Consider the following 22,796-nt stretch of genomic DNA (forward strand, 5'->3'; position numbering starts at 1 on the left):
ATGGCAGAATTGCGTCTCATGCCAGAAACCTAAGATTGTGGGTTCGAATCCCGGTTCACCCCGATTATGTTTCTAGGTTTGTCAGTACCATTCCCGAGCTCGTGTGTTTTATGAAAGTGGTAAACGTCTGAGACTGGCATCACTTACGACGTTTCTCCAACAACAAGATGACATGCTGTGATATAACATGAATACTGTTCACAGTAGCGTTTACCACATTTTACTCACTCACTCACATTTATCGAAGCTACGAGTGATGGCTTCGAGATTAGGTACACAATGATATTCATGTAAGGTTACAAAAATGAATATCCTGTACGTAGCTGCAATCGTCATGCAGCACACTCGCAGAAGCAGAATTTGCGAGACGTTGTCGTTGTCATTATGTTTGTGTACATCAATAGCATTATTTCTCGCGTATCTTTTGTCAGGTCGATTTCCAAAACATTGCTTCGTCAGCTAAATGATTTATGAACACATGTGACATAAACTAGCCAATGACTTGCACGTGAAAACCGATTTCTCAGTTCCCCAAGAAAACAAGCCTGCAACCGACAGTTTATCCATATATTTTTTGGCCAGATTTACCTTTGTAGGAGTTAACTAATTAAAATGCTTCTTCACATTCAAACTATTTCCAGAGGCCGTTCCTGCTCATGGTTGTTGAGAAGAACATCGATGAAGGACGACAGATATCTTAAACTGACGATTAATTCGACTGCTTTAATTCAAAGCCCAAATTGTACAAAGGATTACATTAGTGTATACGATGGTATGTTTTATATATTGAACAATAATATTATACTTGAGTGAGAAGGAGGGAGAAAGAGAGAGAGAGAGTGTTTGACGCCTGAATATTTCATCCAGCTGTATCCCTGCTACATGGGAGACCAGCCTATCAATAATGAGCAACGCCAGGGTACATCTTCCCGAGGCAAAGGAGTTGACTGAAAGTTGGGCTTGATCCTAGCGCCACCAGTGGCTATTACGAGTTATGTCCCCTCTATGTCCCTCCTATTGACCAAACATATTCTCATATTACTCGCATTTGCTTCGAACAAAATGGCGGCGCCCAGTCAAGACGATTTGATCGATAATCAAGATCTATTTTGTAACAAAACGGGTTTTACTTTGCAATGTGCCTCAAATCACGTGACCACCTTGTTTAAAAAATTGAAAGGATTAGGAACATATATGTTGACGCCGTGTTGGTGGTACACATGCTTTGCAAGGCAGTTTACGAACCGGATGTCGATCTCATTACGCTATTTTGATTGGACTTTGGACAGACTCGTTAGTCCCGTTAGGGGTGGAAACTGGCCTTATATAGTAAGTTAACTGACTTGCCTCGGGAAGATGTCAGGGTACGCCAGCACGCCGTCACCAAGCCATCACCATATCTCATGGTCATCGATCAAAAGAGAGAAAGTTCGAGAGAGAGTTGACGTTGCGACAGAGAGGTCGTTGATGCCGAGAAAGCGAAACAGATAGACAGGGACAGACAGATTGAGAAACAACGAGGCTTTCCATACGAACGCACAGGGTCATACATGGAAACAAAATAAATGTAACATGTTTGGGATAATCTCAATAGAATAGGTTTCTTTCAGCAAAGTGGATATTTAATGTTTGTGTAATTTGTGTTTTCAGGTCAATCATCATCAAGCCCTTTAATTGGACGCTTTTGTGGTGGGAAAGAATCAGAGCTTTCTATTTTCGGAAACAATGTCTTTATCACTTCAGTCTTGTCAAGTCAAGGATTTTTTTATATTGACTACAATCCAGGTTGGTTAATGGAAATTTGTTTTTGTGCTGACACCTGCTATTTTTGTCATGTCATAGAAAGTAATCAGAGAAAACTGAAAAATTGTTGCTGAAGTTGATTATGTATGTTTAACCATCACCCTCTCCTGTAACAGTTTGTAAAAGGTATCTGTGGCGGGGTAATTTTGTGTAAACATAAATTAGTTCAGTGAATACTGGGGTAAGATATGAATTTGCAACCACATGACCCCACCATGTTTTGTGCCAATTTTCATAGATAAGATGTCTAAGGTACCCATCAGCAGTTGTGTATTAGGCGATATTTTTAAAATTTAAACAAACAAAATTTTTAATATTAAAACAAATTATATCTTGAGGACAATGTAGAAGTATTCTTTTAGTGCTGACTAATCGGCAGTACAGTTCATTTTTTCTTATAATATAGCTTACGTAAGATATTTCCAACTGAACATCAAACATGATAAAATCAATTAAGTTTCCTTTGCTCCTCATTTCATATGGCAATTGAGAGATCACTTGTCACTTTGATGATCTGATTTAACAATGTAAATGTTAAATCGAGAGATTATGATTTTTCTGCATGTCAGTCATATGACATGCATGAGCGTCATATAACTGAAATACTGTTCAAAGCACGCACTCATTTCATGGGTAAAGATTTGATATATTCATCACATAAATGTATTTAGCATTTCTGGCCTCGTGAACAATAGCGCCAAAAAGATATAATAGTGTGCTCGGTAATTCCTTTAGACAACATGGATTTAGCATTCGTCATATACAGTATAATATATATATCATATCGGTAATTTTTTTTCAAATATAAACCAAGACCTCAAATATGTCGAGCATTATATGTTGGTAATAACTGACAAAGCCTTTCTCTGGAAAGGTAGACATACCCGTGCGGTTTTACGACTATCTTGATAATGTGAGTACGTGTGCGTGTTCGTGTTTGTGTGCTTGTGCTTTTGCTCGTACTAGTCCGGACTAATGCCAGTTTCATAGTGCTAGACTACTGAGATACCATGCTGCACTTCTACATGCCCCTGACGTAGTATACTGACTCCCGGCGGACCGGTTCTTGTTTTTATCCCCTTAATGCGAAGCGCCAGCGAAGGAAAACAATAAGTACCATATTTAAATGTCTTTTGATGTGACGCGGCCGGCATCGAACCGCCGACCTTCCGCTCTCCGGGCAAACGCTCTCTCCACTAGGCCACGGAGGTGGTCTATAGACGAGTCATAACGGCTTTTTTTAATTATCAGCTAATGTGATAAGGAACGAAACTGACATTTAATTTTTACAAGATCGTTTTTATGTGTGAAACTGTACATCATGACACCGTTGTACAAATTGCCAAATAAATAATGCACAGGGCCAAACTTTTGGGAAGTCCAATACGTTGATCCGTGTTGCGTCCCTAAGGCGTGCCAGAAACCCATGGTCGTGGGTTCGACTCCCAGTTCGTCCTGATTATGTTGGTTTGTCAGCACTCTACCCTCGCTCGCGGGCTTCCCCAAATTTGTGAACGTTTAAGACCTGCATCATTTCGGGCTTTCTCCAATATCAAGCTTAAATTTTGTTCAATGCAGCGGTAAAGAAACGCACTTTGTCCTTCATACACTCCACCAATGGTAAACATATACGCCTAAAAATGAATGTAACCTATACAAATAACAGATGTTGATTTATTTTCAGGTTTTACCAGTTTCTTGGGTCAAGATGAGTACCTTTATTCCGACAGGAAAAGCATCCTAACATCTCCAAATTACCCCTTAAATTATCCACGGTACTTACATTGTCACTCAGACTGATCTAAATTCGCTTTCTCATTCAAAATTGTTTGTAAGGTTTGAATTCTTATTGTTTAAACTGTTTCATTATTACATGATAAAATACTTAACTTTCCGTGGGAATTCAGTGTTTCGTTGATTTGGTTTTGATCACTCACTGGTTTGCCTGGTCCAGACTCGATGTACATTCCGCCATTATGTAGACGGAATATTGAGTGCGGCGTTAAAAAATAGTGTAATTACTTCAAATATATACGTCAACGCCAGAGAATACTTAGTCTCAATTATCTGCCAAAACAGGTTCTATTGGGCATAAGAAGCAAAATAGTGGTGAAAACTATATGAATTGATCTCTGAAAAGCACTGATATCGCCAGGTGCACCCGCCACTCACACACAATTTGCACAAACAAGTAAGTGTTTGTTTGTTTTTCAGGAATGCTGAATTCTCTTGGACACTAAACGCATACGGAGAAAAAATTGTCGTTGAAGTGATGTCGTCACAGATAGAGATGTCAGAAGGCTGCGTCAACGACAGAGCTGAAGCATACGATGGTAAGCACTATCTAATTATCCTTCAGGCAAATGAAGTAATGAGTAATGAGTAACGAATGAAATAAAAGCGACAAATCTTTAGAGCTACCAGTTGCAAATGAGGCTGTATCGTGATTAAACGGCGTGACCTGGATCATATTCAATGATCACATGACTTTGGTCATCGTATCAACCACTGGTGTGTTCGACCAATTTACTTGAGTGGCTATGCCAAAGCTGGAATAAATGCTAATTGTGGTGTAAAAAAAGCATTCACTCTCTCACACATAAATAAGAGCAGCAATATACTTGTTCCAGGTGCGTCAAAGAAAGACAAACTTCTTGGAAAGTGGTGTGGCACAGAGACGCCATCATTTGAAAGTTCTGGAGGAAAACTGACCATCGTACTGTTTAGCAACGACAACGAAATCGCTGGCAAGGGGTTTCAAATCAAGTACTACGAGAAAGGTATTTTTACTAAGTAGAAAAGGCGATGATGGGTAGTTGGGATCTCGGCACAATCTGTGAAATCTCTGAAATGGGGATTCATGCATAGAATTGATTACATGTAATCCTATGCTTGTCGAAAGAACAACTTGAAAGTTCAGTGGCGGTGATCATAATATAAACCACTGTCTTGTCTGATACAGACTCAATTATTTACAGTCGTAAATAGCGTGAAAATTAATCGGTGTGAAATATAAGTAGCAAAGAAAGAAGGTGATGGACACCGAATGTAGGCCTTTATATATTATCGCTTTTATTTTGTGTTGGTGTTGCTTTTCACGTGATGGAGAAACACAAATTGTTTTTCAACAGTAGAGCGTTTGTATCACCGTGAAAACAGAATATGGAAGTAATATTTATTGAAATATATATAACACATATGGAGAAAAGAGAGGTCTTCTCTTTGTCATATTGGCAGAATTTGTTTCATGACAGTTGACCTCTCGTACCAGAGTTACACATTAATGGGCACAAGAAGCCTCCTTATGACCAATTACTACTACTACTTTTCACATAACCCTTACCCAATCACGCTATTTAACACGGTCATGCATAGTCAGGTCTCTGCTGGATGCTTTCCGGGATACTATGTTTCTAGGATATAATGATAAATAACCTGGACCCATTTTTTTCCTCATTCGACTTGATATATCGAGAACTCGCTTTCAGAAGAGTAATTTTGATTGGTTGTTGATTTCAAGCGCATGCGCAAGAGCAAGTATGCGCTAAGATGATAGTGGAGAGATAGAGAATGTGACGTAACTTCCAAAACGAAGCTATGTGACAAATAGGTCCAGGGTATTTAACATAATAGAATGGAGATACACTACACTGGATAATCGTGGGTGCTTTAAGGCCTTAACCCCAAACCCCTTTCAGACATTAACGTTTGGATAGACGAAGGGCGGTCGGTAGCCTAGTGGTTAAAGCGTTCGCTGGTCACGCCGAAGACCCAGGTTCGATTCCCGACATGGGTACAACGTGGGAAGCCCATTTCTGGTGTCCCCCGCCATAGTAATGCTGAAATATTGCTGAAAGCGGCGTAAAACCATATTCACTCACTTTGATAGACGACCTGAGGGGATAACAAATACGACGAAAACACGCCATGGTATGAGTACTACTTGTATTTCATTTGGATATTTCAGAATCAAATCTTGGATACATCATTGGAGGTGTAGTTGGCGGTGTACTGGTGATTTTAGTGATTGGAGCAGCTGTATTCATCAGTGTTAAAAGACCGTTTAAATCTCGAAATAACAACGCGAATGTTCAAGCAAAGTATGTGAACAAACATTGAGTAACTAATAAGGTACATGTCTTTCAGATATGACCAATGCGAGAGAATACGGAGAACAGTTTAAATCTTAAAGCACAATGTGCATACGTTTACATCTTGTTTAATATTGAAATAATAGAGAGAGCAATTGTAAATTGAAGGACATCTTCCGAGGCAAGGATGTTTCCACCCTTGCCGAAATAGGCCTGAATTCCGGAGTTAAATTTGGCTGGACTAACGGCGCATAGTCTGATCAAAATCGCGAACTAGACATCCGGTTCGTAAACCACATGGATTTCAAAATGCAGACTGTCGATTGCATTATTTGAAAAGCATGTGTACCGCCAACCGGGCGTCGACAGATATTTAGCAAACCTTCTCATGTTCTTAATGGAGGTGCTCAAGTGATGTGATGCACTTCGCGGGGTAAGATTCGTTTTATAATAATATAGATCTTGATTATCAATCAGATCGTCTTGACTGAGCGCCATTTTGTTTGACGCAAATGCAAGTGATATGAGACGGACCTAGAAGGGACATAACTCATTGGTGGCGCTACGATCGAGCCTTAGTGGACGTTACACGAACGTTCTGAGAACATCCCATTACAGGTCTCGTCTCGTGACCTTTCGCGAACCAACCAAAGAAATGACTAACACTAAGTCGACAGTAGCCAATCAGAAAGCAGCTCTCTTGATCTTAAGGCGCTAGTTTCGACATGGCGATTTCCATTTCAGACCACATCCTGAAAGATATTTCCACAAAGTTCTCAATTCAAAATTTGAAAACTGAACAACAGAATATTGTGGAATGTCTAATTGGGGGCCGCGATTGTACGGCAGTACATCCCGCGGGTTGTGGAAAGTTTTGTCCGTTGCAGCCCGTAACTGTCGTACTGAATGTCCATGTTACCTTTTTTGAGGTTGCATGACGAGACCTTTAATGAGACGTCTTTTAAATTGTATAGCGGCTGCGCTGACTTAGATCTGATTTTAATGAGTTTGGTATTTTAGACAGGTACATTATTCCATTGCAGGTGAAATCATAGACTATTAGTGTGAAGTCGTGGACGGTCACAGCAACATTTTGTTTTGAGATGGATCGTGCTGAAAGACTCACACCAATAAGTAGATTACACATTTTCATCGTTGTCGAACAGGAACAGTTCGGGACCATTAATAGATAATATGGTAAGGGGCGTATTGATTTCAAATGGTATATATGGAAGGGAATCCAGTGCTGAATTTGTCAGGAGAGACGTGAACATCAGATGCGACACTTGTCTGTGAAGATGTGGACACCTACAGCTACATTTGTCTGTGGAAACGTGAACACCTGATGCTACACTTGTCTGTAGTAGCGTGAACACCTGATGCTACACTTGTCTGTAAAAACGTGGACACCTACAGCTACATTTGTCTGTGGAAACGTGAACACCTGATGCTACACTTGTCTGTAGTAGCGTGAACACCTGATGCTACACTTGTCTGTAAAAACGTGGACACCTACAGCTACATTTGTCTGTGGAAACGTGAACACCTGATGCTACACTTGTCTGTAAAGAAGTGGACACCTACAGCTACATTTGTCTGTGGAAACGTGAACACCTGGTGCTACACTTGTCGAACGAGACGTGAACTCCTGATGCCCGATGTGTGTGGAGAGACGTGAACACCTGGTGCTACACTTGTCTGCGAAGACGTGAACACCTGATGCTACACTTGTCTGTAGTAGCGTGAACACCTGATGCTACACTTGTCTGTGGTAGCGTGAACAACTGGTGCTACACTTGTCTGTAAAGTCGCGGACACCTACAGCTACATTTGTCTGTAGTAGCGTGAACACCTGGTGCTACACTTGTCTATGAAGACGTGAACACCAGATACTACACTTGTCTGTAAAGTCGTGGACACCTACAGCTACATTTGTCTGTAGTAGCGTGAACACCTGGTGCTACACTTGTCTATGAAGACGTGAACACCAGATACTACACTTGTCTGTGAAGACGTGAACACCAGCTGTTAATCTTGTCTGTAAAGACGTGGACACCAACAACTACATTTGTCTGTAGAAACGAGAACACCTGATGCTACACTTGTCGAACGAGACCAGAGACTTGTATTTTCGCTATTTAGAGAGATCGATTAATCATAATGTATATCTATGTCAAAGAACAATATCTGATTTCAAGATTTTGTTACGTCCATTTGATGTATTTGAAGAAGTCGATCATTATAACTTCTGAAATATATTTACCTTTGTTATGTTCTGCGATTGACTGTGAATTTTTAGATGCTGGTAGATCTCTCTTACTGTCCACCAGCTGTCGGGCATAAAGGTGTTTTGAATGTCAACACACATTTACGCGTATGAGTGAGTCATCATTCATGACGCCCTCAACATGTTCAATGGACTAATGATTTACAGCTTGAGACAGGTTGAAGTGTAAGTGATCAAAGAAAGAATTTGTTTGAGGGGAACTGCAATCGCTTGTTTTGAAAATGGATCGACTGAAATTATAACAGACCTCCAGGTAATATACGTATTTGCGTAAGCTGTGCACAACACTTCACCATAACCAAATTAAAGTACGCAAAGTAAAGTCAAAACAATGGTATAACGACACAGTGTAATTACCCAATGTAGTCTTTTTAACTTGGGTACCTGTATGTATTTGCAAATATATTATAATATATACTTTTAAATCTTGCAACAATGTATTTCGTTTTTATTTCAACAGTCTGAAGCATAGTTATTTCATTACAGGCAATTTCTGCAAAAACATTTTTTTTCGAAAAAATCCCAGGTCCCCGTCCCATTCTTTTCAACTCAGCCTGTACATAATCAAGTCTGGAGTAGACAAACCAATGGTTGACTTATGTGCAACGTTCCACGCCGTCGGAACACGATAAAACACGCACGTCATCGAACCTGGGCACAAGATCCAATTATTTGTCGTCTCTTTACGAAATTACGTCCTAGAGTTATAGAATAAAGGGTAAACTCGCGACCAAGAAATAATATTTAAAGGAAATGGGATTCGAATTCACGTCCATGAATTATAAAAAATAAGAATGGGAATCGAACTCATGACCAAGAAGTATATTCAAAATTAATATTGGATTCGAACTCACGACCAAGAATTAAGATAAAAAGGATATTGGATTCGATCTCACGACAATTGGGAAGCGGCGCCTTACGTATAGACAGACCACTGGGCCACACAGCATGGAAGAAAACAGACATTTCTTAATTAATCCCATTATGCATCCCTCTCACATAGCTGACGATTAAATTCCTTGTGTTTTAATTAGGATAATGTACACATATACTTTGGGAGGTTATCCTCTGTGAAAATGACATTCTTAAATACTGGGTAAGTGTGAGTGATCGAGTATGGTTTTACGCCGCTTTTAGCAATATTCCAGCAATATCACGACGGGGGACATCAGAAATGGGCTTCACACAATGTACCCATGTCGGAAATCGAACCCGGGTCTTCGGCGTGACGAATGAACGCTTTAACCACTAGGCTACCCGACCGCCCCTACTGGGTAAGTAAGTGAGTTTGAATCTGCGATGTCATCAGCTGTTAGTGAAAAGTGTCAGCATTTCCTGGTTGTGCACGCGTGTGCAGTGGTGTCATGCTGACGAACACCAAAACAACATTATCGGGGCGCATCTGGGATCATAGGCTTCCGACACGCACAAGGGACGCAACTTTACACCAGGCCCTCAGACACTGAGCCATATGGGGATTCTCAAAACCTCAAAGAATGTGCTTGACTGTTTGCAATCTCAGAAAAAAAACAAGTTTAATTCTGTCAAAATATTTAATTTTCATCTTTTTAAACACTATCCCATACAACAAACTTCAGGAGAAACATCCTTCCTTCATCCAGGGCTATTTGTTACTGAACGTGGTGACAATAGGTATAGTTACAACTCTATTTTCTGAGGTTCGTGCCAATTTGTCAAAGAAGAAAGCAAATGTCAGCTGAAGCTGGACTTCCTAATCTATAATTAACATATATGTGAAATGTGGCGGTAAGACATCAGCAATAGTGTGTGAGTGAGTGAATTGTGTTTAACGCCACTTTTAACAGTATTCCAGTTATATCACGGCGTTCATCAGCAATAAATAAATAGGGATCCTAATGGACACTAACTGTATTTCCCTCCTTGTAGGTCTGTTTCGTTTTGACTATTATTCAGAATTTCTTCTCGGATTGGCAAAGTCAATACAAGGGAATTTGGGCAAAGAAGTTTAACTTGAGCTTGAGGTATATCGATTATCGTATGTCGTTCAATAAGGGTCTGATTAACACTGATTTACGCAACTGAACTAAAAGAATATAGGAGACCAGTGAGCCCGTCTCATATTTAGACCTATGCATAAAAGTTAATTTTCAGTGACAAAAAACTCTCCTCAAGACGTATGTGTGACACCATCGATGACTCCACCTTTCAGTATTCAACGTTAACGTTATGTTGAGCAAATTCCTAGCAGTTCAAGTTTACATTTCACAATTTGTCAGGTGCAACCGAGCATTCTTTCGACGAATATTTCAAAGAGCGTCATACGACTCTCGATCCAAAGTTGTGTTGCATTACTGACAAAACTTGATACCTGTGCCACATGTTCCTGGTGAACAATTTACCTCCATTTGCATGTGTTTGTGACGGGTGGATACATTCACCTTTTCGCGAGCACCTTGTATCATCCCTATTTGATAATGATTCATAAACACCTGCTTATGACATAGCCAGAATCGAACAATTGGCTCTGCTTTCAGTAGGATAAGGATAAGGATAAGTTTTATTCCACACTGAAAGGCCTCAGGCCCATAGTACAATTCTGTTTTCGGGAGTGGTTACAGATCCGTCAAACAGGTCATATTCTAATTAACATAGTATGATAAGTGTTTTCCTGCTACTTGTGACTGCAGATACAAACAGTTGCACCGAGCATACCATAAGGCTCTTTGGACATTCAGACAAATGCAGGAAATGTGATGTAACAATTCTTTGTCCCGTTATTAACAGTTGTGCGTCCTGAGGTAAGTTATGTACATATCTACAACACATACACACACGAACGGACGCACGCACGCACTATTAATCAAAGCTCTCAATAAAATGCCAACTTTGTCTATCGGAGACACCCCCAAGTAACTTTGAGCTATTCATTGTATTGTATTTACTACAAAAGCAAATACTTAAGTGTTACATGTTTCATAGGAAGGGGCATACACACAATATTCATACTGCGTCCGCGTGTGAATATACGTAACCCTTGGATTCTCGGTTTCATCATTTTTCACACAAGTGGTACATTTCAATTGGTTATATGGATAATGAAGCATAGGTATGACATGAAAAACACAATTCGTCAGTCCACAACAACTCCAATCAGTCAATCTGTATTGTTCATACAATATCATATCCCTGGACATAAAACTTTTTCAGCTTTTCCTCTACCCTTTAGTGGTATCTGTACCCTTTGTGCATTATCGTATTGCTCATGTCAGTGACTGAATTTAACCACATGTTTGGTTAAAAAACATAAAAACACTTAAACATTTCTGACGTCATAACATATGAGATGATAACCATCATTCAATGCACCACCCTCAAAACCCTTGTGTACATGATGTTGGAGTTTTGTATCGCCTGTGTCTGTGACTCGGTTACATATGATTATAATACAACTTTCCCAGCAAAATTTGAAACATGGATGGAAATCAAATGTGCATTATATGTGAGATGATGATAACTGAATCACAAAACAACTTCAATGGCGTATCCCAACTCGAAATATGAATGAGGGGATTGCGAACATTTAGATTTGTTACTAGAGTGTAATCATTACATGTATTTTCTGTATACACTATATGCAAATGACAAACTTCAGAACGATCAAACCTGGTAAATTAATTACCATAAAATAACAATATTTACACACACATTCCAACTGAATCATTTTACAGTTTTTTCGCTTGAAAGTTGTCCACATGATACGTGTACATTGTGTTGTTTTGCCACACTGAACAGATCATTCTAAACATAATGTAGAAACTATTGTGGTAAACGTCTAAGACCTGCATCACTTCGGGCTTCCTCCCACATTAAGCTGACACGCTGCGATACAACTGTAATATTGTTAAAAGCGGCGTGAAACCCAACTCACTTACTCACTCACTCACTCAAACCCAATTTAGCATGACAAAACCATACTTTAACTACCACTTCTTACTTTTTCAGTTTGTAAACAGTAATAAGCAGCTGCAGTGTCTTAAGTGTAAAAAGAACTGCATCAGCTTCAGAAGCAGAGCCATTAGTGATGTCATTTGATTGTGACGTTACGGTAACCAATGACGTCACAATGGTCTGCAAAGCATTGTGATGCAATTTCGTTGCAGCGATATCTACAATGTACATATCGCTTGATCTCACCCAAGCGATATCTCCAGTTATAGCTAAAATTGATAGAATTACCATTAAACAGTCCGTATGTTATCAGAAATGAGCGGGCCACTGTAACTTGATAATGCCCTCATATTGGTTGACGATGGGCCATTATCACGCCCGTTGTTAGGTGACGTCATATTGATGTTCAATAGTGACGTCAACTGGTTTGTTCTATGACGTTTTCATATTTGTAAAACTGGGTCAGTGACATTCGTTGTGTGTTGATTACAGTAAACGTTTCAAAAGCGATATATATTGTTGTTTATTTTCATTCGCTAACAAATTATATCCATTTTAACTATAATAACGGTAACTCTATGTTTCAGGGCATTATCATTTCCAGAAGCCGTCGGACCTTTCAACTGCCCTCCTCCGGGCAGTTAATGGAAGACCTCGGGCTTCTGCAAATGATAATGCCCTGAAAAATAGCGTTACCGGGGTACCCTTATGTGAGTGCCATTTTTGGATGATAAATTTGGATGTTCTGACGACAATTGATGTACATGTACATAAAACATACATTTCAAACTATTACACAATATTTAGCTGTGTTAATGGCCTTCTGTCTGGTTGTAATACCTTCTACGGAATGTATAAAACGTGTTTTACCCTTATTTAATAGCTGGTTTTCATATACATATTAAACGAGAGTTGGGGAATTAGCTCGCTTAGCAGAGGTACCACTGTACACGACCAACCCACACAACAACACAAGGCCAGGGTGAATAAGCAGTCAGTTTATTAGACAGCCACGGAACCTTACAAATAATCAGTCAAATAGAAATGTTTACAATCAATTATTAGAGCATGTTGACAATCAGTTGTAGAAGTACATATATGTGAAGAACATTAGGTGAACATGATATAGAATCATTACATGAGATACATGCTATATTATTTACGATACATATTCTAAGGTACTCAACGTAATACAACAGTTTACATATGATTGAATATAGTATACCCGACACACTCTAACTAATACATTACCCGAGCGGGCATTCACACCAGATACATTCTATTCAGCCACAATACATATTCCAAAAGGTAAACAGCGCAATACATTGGCATAATCTATACACAGAAGTAGTACAATGGGAATATCTAAGATACACACACAAGTATGACACCTTCAGTTACCAATTAACTTGTAGGTATTGCCAAGGATAATAGCATATAGTTAAGATTTAACATAGTTACTGTACAAGATAGTAACGTTTTGTAATTGAGTGAATAAACAGTCAGTTAATAAGACAGCCGCAGAATGATTTGTGACTGTCTGTCGTCCGTATTTATACCTATTCTAGCTACTACAGATAATCTCATTTACTGATTGAACTGACGATAAAGTTGTATTGTGAACTTTAGTGGCCGCTATCTATTCGAACTTATCCACGGATTATCCGCGTATTATTCGCAATAATACTCAGAACACGACAACAAACTTTTACGTTGCAGTGAAATGTCAGCCCTTTGATATCTTTGCAAAGCATTTTAGACGTTTTCAGAAAGCCTTCACGTTAGTGTGTGTAACTGTAAGGCCTTTATTTATTGTGGTGGGTTGTTAAGGGCTGCGTTCAAACTTATAGTTGGGTTCCCGACTTCACTGCAGAAACAAATTAAACCGGCAATCGCGTCACTGGTCCACACGGTAACAACACTTGCCCATTGCTTACTGTTGTGGGCAAATTGAGTTGCCGGGTAGACGTAGCTGTATTCTCTCGTGGATTTATTTGCTCGTTTTGTATCCCCATCATAAAGGGTGATGCACTTCAGTGATCCATTCATATAATTTTTAGTCACGATTTTTCCTTTCACTTCAATTTTATTGCGGCAGATACTTGAGAGGTTGACGTTCTAGATTTACATACACACAGTGTGAAATACGATCTTACAACATTTTTTATATATTCTCTGCAACGTGACCATTTGAAGTAATTGTATTGTTTATAGTTTAAACAAAATCAATAATTGCCCTATCGTGTCTAGTCAAAACTTAATTGTTTACAGGCCACACAACATATAATGAAATAAATGATAAAAGTGACATGATGTTTTAATATTTATTTGCAATTGTGAAATACGCAAATGTTTGGGCTAACATAAATGTAAATATGAACTTATTGTTTTATTGTCTTGATAGATAGATCAGCATTTGTAATGTCAGCAAGGACCGCATTCCACGCTCGAAATACCTCTGCAAACGTGACAAAACGTTTCAAATAGTAGGCATTCCAATATGGAAATATGGAAAATCATCCTTTGAAAAATGAATACAATTAGGAGATAAACAAACTGTGTTTTCAACGTAGAGCTAGGTTACCTGTAGATTTAACCGCGCTAAATTGAATTTGGACCCGAACGTGCAGCGTGAGGTTTCAAATGTTTAATTTAGCGCGGTTAAATCTACAGGAAACCTAGCTCTACATTGAAAACACAATATGTTTATCTCCATTCTACCATGACTAAATAAAACGCGAACTCTTTGGTGTTAGCAAGTATACTGAGTGAAGCGGCATTGGTTGAGTCCAGTGTTTTGAGTGGGTTATGAATCACCGAACAAAATATCGCGCTGTATATACTCAAGCAGTTTGTTTACACCGTAATACTTCACTCGAATACATGACAGGCATACAAGCACGGCAAGTTGGTAAGTAAACATGATGTGAGCAAAGATTTGCAAGCTTTGCAAGGCTTTCGCTCTACATCGCGCGTCACTATTATGACGTCATATCGCTCATTGTGACGCAAAAGATATGACGTCACAGTCGTATATAGAAAAGCGCCAAAATTCCAAGTTCTCTGTTGTCTCCAAAATGTAAAAACATTCCCTTTGTAGATTTCTATGGTGTTTTCTGTGTCAACAGTCAAGACAATCAACAATTATTTGCAAAGTTTAGTTATTGGATTTCCATTTTCATTAGCTTCAATGTCGCTGTATTAACTTACAACACTCGTTACGTCGAGACACATAAACCACCTCAACATCATCTGGTTTAAAAAAACAAGTAGGTTTCCTCCTAAATGTTTTTTGTCGTCGTGATCCAAATCTGTGTGCACCTATCAGGATTCTAACGCCCACTATGTACAGTTTGAGACGAGCCCCATGCCAAACCAAGCATTGGTACATTACCTGTTGGAGGTGCTGGACGACACCCGGGTACACTGGGCCATCGGTAAAGACTCACATATATTCCCCGAATATAGTTATTATATACAAGCTTAAATAATAATAATAATAATAATATGTGTTAAGTTTCTTATGTTTCTTAATTCCACGCTTAGAGCTGAAAAGGGAATGTGTATAGGCTGCTAAAGCTGGGAAGGGTGCGAATATGAAATAGGGGTGAATGTTTTAATATTGTATGTATGATCTGGGGTCTGTAAGAAAGTCATCAGTCAAAACCGAGCTCCCATACACATATAGGGCAATGATTAAATTGTTTTTTTGTTGTTAAAGGCCGCAATGAGCAGCTATATGTCGGCGGTCTGTAACTAATCGAGTCTTTACCAAACAATCCCGTGATTGACATCATGAGCATCGATATACGCAATTGGGTTAGAATGACATGCATCAACCAAGTCAGCGTGCCTGACCACCTGATTCCGTTAGTCGCCTTTTACGAAAAGCATGGGCTCCTGAAGACATATTCTAACTCGGATCTTCACGGGTCTATCGTACAAGAACGCCAACCACATATTGATTCCAAGATGGCGGACTAATATGTTCTCTCACAGAGTCAATATATAGACTCCCTGGTTTGCTGGAGACAATTCCCAGTTTAAGATGTTACCAAGTGCTGTGTTAAAGACGTATGCTATTAAGAAATAGTCACACCGATATTTATCCGTATTCTACACACTACATTCATTGAATCCTATACAAATCTATGATAATGCAAATTAGGCCCCACCAAGCTCCACACCTGAGTGTACAAGCAGGGTCGCGCCATGTTACAATGAAGGACTGGTGCAAGGCAGAACATTGAACCCTCCCTATTCAGGTGTTTGTGAAAGGGTCCTTGTCGGGCCTAATGTTACACGACTATCACTCATTTACAAAGCGAATTTCCCCAGAGGCCCTGGCTCAAAGCACACGAGCAGCCCACGAAATACAGAGTACTGCAGGACCGACTCCTGTCACCATGGGCCGAGATTACTGGCGGTTCATGTTCACATGTGTGCTGGGTTTCCTCAACCCTTCACTAACGACAGGTAACCTCATCTTTATTATCACTATCTGCATTGCTTGACAACCGGTGTAATATGTACCGGCATGTGACAGTCTGTTTTGTTCACTAAGTCGGGTTAGGTACAGGGTTTACTGGATGTACAGTCTTCCACAAAGGAATAGCGAGTCTGTGGGACGTTTACATGAAGGTCAGTCGTAGGAGTGATGATCAGTGCATGATGTGATGCGTACAACTATAGCATCTTTTTTATGAAGGAATCTGACAAGAGAGCCGCTCCAAGTGTATCATAGTATACCGTAGTGGATATTGTGCTTTCTGTAGTTGATGCAATTTATCTTTCTTCTACTCCATTGCTCACAATATATAGATAATACACAACGTAACCTCAGCATACATTTTAATTCTTTCAAAAAGGATATGAGTAGTATATTATACGTTTGTATTTGAAGTAGTATATGCAATAGTGTATACATTTGTTAAGGGATATTTAATATGCAGTGATGGGGAACGGGAAGCGGAGGAGAGGGGATGAGAAATTTTTGTTGGAGTCTTAATTTAACTGCTTCAAAACAACTAGTTTTGTGGAAGCCAAACAACTTGTTTTCACCATATATTTTTCCAGGACATCCAGCATGTTCAGCGAACTTTTTAGTTGTTGGCAAAATATATACAATTGCCATAAATCATATGTCAAGATCAAATGCTCATACATACATACATACATACATACATACATACATACATACATACATACATACATACATACATACATACATACATACATACATACATACATGCTTATGATATAGTCGAAATCATATAATGGACTCTGCTTTACGCAGGTATTTCCTATGATTATGGAAACGTTTTGTCGCTTTCATTCCCTACATGTCAGCAAACAATTACATTTAGTACTAACGACTAAATGACTTTATCGCGCGTATCCAAACCATGGGCTAATTACGTCTGTAACCCAATCACCCCCCGTAACCCAATCACCCCGGGCCACCACTCGGCACCGTGCCCGGGGAATAATCCCGCGCAAGCATCATCCCGCCCTTTGTTAGTCCGTCATTCGCGAGCAACCCTTCCCCAAGTACACACGTGTGTCACTGTATCTAATCGCTTTCCCACCCACCCACCCACTCAGCTTGCCACTCCCTTTTCTTTCCTTTTCAGCCTGACGTGTCTTCTTCACCTGGAATGCTAATCACTTCTTTTTCAGCGTTTATTCTATTACAAGTACCAGCAGAGCGGATTGTATATATGTAAATAAACCTGTACATATGTAAAATAGGTTTTCAGAGCGCTTGTATATATGTACATACTTTTAAATGATTCTGATATATGTAAATAAACATGACTTCTTAATAGCTGTATATATGTATATATGCAATACCTGTCTCAACAATAAACTGTGTCGAGGTGTGCGGGGTTCTTGTGGGCTACACTGCTAGTAACAAATTAACTTGCTTCCAAATTAATACTCGTGCTTAAGGCTACCTGCTTTTCAGCGGGAACCTTTCCGGGGTTACCTGCTTCTCAGTGGGAACCTTGTCTTTCCCGACTTTTCAGCCGGGGAATCGTAAAATAACATACGTTGGGGCAAACAATTGCCACGTATATGGGCCCGGCGGCGGAAGTCGTCTTGTCAAGCGGTAGCTGACAGTTAGGTCCGCGGGGGGGCCGCACAATGGTTTTGCTAATGGGGCCGGGCAGTGTGATCTGCTTTGGCCGGCTGCCTGGGGCCGGGCAGCGGTAGTCTGACTTAGGCCAGCAGCGTGGAGCTGCTTTTGGCAGCGTGGGAGTTGCCAAGCAATGGTAGCGTTTAAATATGCTACCGTGGGGGGCGGACAGCGGTAGCAGTCTCAGGCCAGCAGCGCTAGCTGCAATCGCCGTTGGCCACGCGCGTGGCCATGGCAACGGTAGCATTTTGGTATACACAATTAGCAGCTAAGTAGCCCACTGGTACCTGCACACCCTCGGCCATTTAACCCAACCTCATCTTCTGTTTTTATTATAGGCACGGGCACCCACGGCTCGGTGGCCCGTGCCTCTCCTTGGCATATCGCGGGATAAAGGTTCAGTATGCCGATTATCCGCCGAAACAGATTCCATTGGACGTAAATGGAAACATAGTGGTCAAAGTGGGTCACTGGAAATCTAAACACCTTTATGCAGGCGACGCCGAATATACGGTGGATGCGATGACATATGAACAAGTCTATTCTACATAGCAGCATTATATTTAGAGCGATATTTAGAAAGGGGCCATACATTATTCGGTTCGGGAGGGGATCTGTGATTAATGTTAGAGACAGGATATCTATTCGGTCACTTCCCGAAACATGCAATGTTCTTTCTGAAGTGGAAGACAAAGACATTTCTCTTTCTCTTTGCTTTTTTTAATTGACACGGGTATGGATAAATAACTTAACGTTTTGGAGAATGTGCATATATGTTTCTATCAACGCGGGGGAATCCAGATTTCTTATGGAACAAAAGCTGATTTGAGCTCACTTTAGCATCATTGTCAATCAAAACGTAAAAACATGTATGTGGTTGCTATGTTCACAAGTAAAATTGCCGCATATCTAATTATCAACTTTTGGTTGATAGTTATCGTTATTTACAATGTAAATGATGGTAATCCTATGATAAGGTACTTTTATTTACATCAGCACTTTTATCTTATTTTGTATTTACATAACAGCTAACTGCGACGACTGAAAAGAAGCTCCTTACCTCAGAAGGGTATCCTATCAAATATGAACCGTAAGTATATATTTTTAATGAATCAGTTTGCACACTGTATAGCTATGGAATACTAGAAGGGACATTTCGCGTTTACGCCTTTACAAAACCAAGCACATAATGACCGACTTAACCAAAGCGTGACATCGCAATAACGAGACAGCGCTTTCATTTGAGTAATTGCATAATATGAATAACACAGTTATTTCACCAAAACACTCTAAATTACTAGTTCGAAATACAAAAGGGGTTAATATTTGTGTCCTCAGACTAAATTGGTTAGTTACTTAATCAGAGCATGATTATATACTGTAGTATCTTGAAGGAGATGTTCTATCACCCTTAAAACTTAGGAAGATAGTATGGCTATCCTCGAGCTCATGACTGTATGACAAGAAGGGTGTCTTTTACTGTCCAGTTTTCAACTTTCGCTTCATGTCGCAATATCCCAACAGCTCAAGCCTTTGGTGTCATTTCACATTTCACACTTTTGGAGGTGCAATCGAGCACGCTTCTTCTAAGAAGAGTTTCAAGCGACTCTTGCTACTGTTTGATCAAAATTACAACAGTAAAGGCCTCAGTAAAGCTATGGCTGCTATGGCAGGCACGTGGAGCAGATTTCCAAATTTACGTATCAATGACCAAAATTATGTCCAATGCAATTTCCTGTGTTGACTTTTACCAGAGACCATATAATAGATGGTCTCTGGCTTTTACGCAACATATAAACTCAATAAATAATATTCAATACATGTACGTTCATTAAAGTGATTCTCTGTATCGCTGCCCACCTCTCGTTGGCGGCATGGTCATTTCATAACACACATACATGTAAATAGTGGATGTGTAATTCAAATTCGGATTGGTTGCGAAAAATGCGAACTTCACACGACAAACATAATAACAAACTTTTGCATCGCAGATTACTAACTAAGCATGTAGGAAATATAACATACATAATTATGTATTAGTTGCATACTATACAAATAAAAGTTTTTTTCAACCAAGCTATCAATATTCAATAAATATTGACTTTATGGCAATTCAAATCGGTCTCACACAGAAAACGTCACACTATATTCCATTTATTTGTCTATTCCACTTGTTTGTGAGTACTAACTAATACTAGTAGTTAATATTTCAGTTCACAAACATGCTCGTGGAGTCTTCAGGCATCTGACGCTTCCAAGAATGTAATTCTAGAAACAGTGGACATGATGATACAACCCTCAACTGGTTGTGTTGATGATTCAGTCAGCATACATGACGGTAAGATCAGTATACCCCGTGGGGATCCCGGGATCCTACAAGTAGTACGCTGGTCGTAAGAGGTGACCAAATGGGTCGGGTGGTTAGGCTCGGTGTCCTCGTACCATGATGGCGTGGTTTGTGGCTCACAATATCGACCACTGTCTTGTCTGGTCATGACCCGACTATCTACATACCGCCGTCAGACAGCTGGAGATTACTACACACATATGTCTTAAAGATTAGATGTCTCGTATATATCTAAACACGAGCGTAAATGACACAATTAGTATGTGCCAGAAACTGACGCCGGTACATTTCGCTAAATTGACAAACTTACTGATAAAATTGTACATTATACATAAATGAACTGTTGTGTCTTTGTACCATTACCCAAGTACAGTGAATGACTCAGCGATTGTTTATCAACAATTTAACCTTCATATTACGTCGGCTGTAAACAATGATATTTTAATTATTTTATGTGTGTATGGGTAAGTCAAAATCATAGAAGACAACAACGGAGTATATACAGTGAGTGTTTAAGAAGTGTTATTATATAACTAGGCAATCAGTAGACTAGTATAAATGCCATATCCCAATAACATGTTCAAATGCCTTTACGCTACAAGCTCTAACTGTAGCCAATATACATTCTTTACAGTTCTTTTATGCTCACTGGACAAATCACTCGCCTCTGTTGATTCCGGAAGTTTGAAACCAATAACCATTGCAGATTCTACTTCCTGAATCATCAGATTCGAGTGATATATCTGATATTTAATTTCTTTATAATTCTGTATAATAACCTACAGTTGCGTCAGTTTTACTTGCACAAACTGCACGCTCAAAATGGCCAGTGAATTCCTTGTCAAGAACAATCTGCAACAACAATAGCGTGGCATCATTGTATGTATGTATTCCCCCTATGCTTCCATGTGTTATGCGTTGAAAGTAACATTATTGATATTTATATATACATATTATATATGTTAACTACAGGTGACTCCAACTCTTCCACTAGGCTACACACGTTATGTCGAGACACTCGTGTGTTTGTGACCTCATCTGGACGGAACATGTACCTTGAATTTCGTTCCAACAGTATTCTTGAGACGAGAGGCTTCCAGTTCCGATACTACCAGGGAGACAGTATGTAATTCCAAAGTCATTATCAGCCATTAAATATACGCTGCTCAATTGTTCAGAATATCACGTCAGGTCTTATGGCAAACGTTCACCCATGTATGCATACAGTTAACTCTTGACATATTGCACAGTTTCGACTATAGCTGTCCAACTTTGAATCCTTGAACAAAATATGTTATTGTTCGTGACTTGGGAATGCACGAAATGTATGGTTGAGTGCATATTTCATTAATAGGTACCTACCGTTCCATTGACGATCCTAGGGGATTATTCAATCAAATTATTACGCCAGTACTTCCTTGTACCTGTTTGGAAATATGAAGATGTTTTCATGATCACAAAACCCCTTGTGGATTTAAGTGAGAACATAGATCCCCAACTACCCATGTGTTCATTCATCCAATTGTAATTGATTCGAAGCATACAACTCCAAAAGAGCCCTATTTATGGTTCAAGCTTCAAGAGCTCTGGTGTTTATTAGTGTTGAAAACCCAAATAGGCTTGCCAAAGATTTGAACGCAATGTGATTGTTCTTCGCGAAGTAAAGTGAATGGTCATTAAAATGGTCAGTTGTGCAGTCCATGTATGAATAAAGTTGGTAATGCCACAGTAACTGTAACAGTTTAATTGTTATATATCTAATATACCATATGTACTTATGCGTATATATTGAATTATAATCTCGTCATCAGTAGAGTTAATCAGGAAAGTACAAGTCGATAAATGCGTCGTGAAGGTGAATTATTATTTTCCTCAGAAGCTAGGCCTTGCACGTTCACGTTTACTGCTACTCGGGATGTGAAGACCTTCAACTCACCTGGCTACCCCATTGCATACTTCAAGTAGGTTGTACTGTCCGAGGACCAAGCATGATTCATACTTGCTTTTATTGCAGTTGCATTCGTCCATTCATTAGCTTGGTGCCTTCAATGATACACTTGTTAAAGTTCTGTTCTGGTATATATTTTGATAATTATATGTCTCCAATTACTTCCCCGTTCTGATCAATATAACCTCGTTTGTATGACACGTTGCTGGGCAAAAACAGGTCAAGTCAACACTCATGTCTGTACAAAAAGA

General features: G+C 39.5%; 1 protein-coding gene across 2 annotated transcripts in view; it reads left to right on the forward strand.

Annotated features, from left to right (window-relative positions):
* LOC124146831 (cubilin-like) overlaps positions 1-22,796 on the forward strand; it is an 82,868-nt gene that overhangs the window by 25,305 nt on the left and 34,767 nt on the right. Inside the window, exons 4-5 of one of the 2 annotated variants that reach the window (XM_048389344.1) lie at positions 21,570-21,719; positions 22,474-22,558. The exons of the other annotated variant lie outside the window; for it this stretch is intronic. Coding sequence (XP_048245301.1) covers positions 21,570-21,719; positions 22,474-22,558 — 235 coding nt within the window. The remainder of the gene's footprint in view (positions 1-21,569; positions 21,720-22,473; positions 22,559-22,796) is intronic. 2 annotated transcript variants of the gene reach the window in all.

Source organism: Haliotis rufescens, unplaced genomic scaffold (genome assembly GCF_023055435.1).
Source record: "Haliotis rufescens isolate VD_foot unplaced genomic scaffold, xgHalRufe1.0.p SCAF_1, whole genome shotgun sequence".
NCBI lineage: Eukaryota > Metazoa > Mollusca > Gastropoda > Lepetellida > Haliotidae > Haliotis > Haliotis rufescens.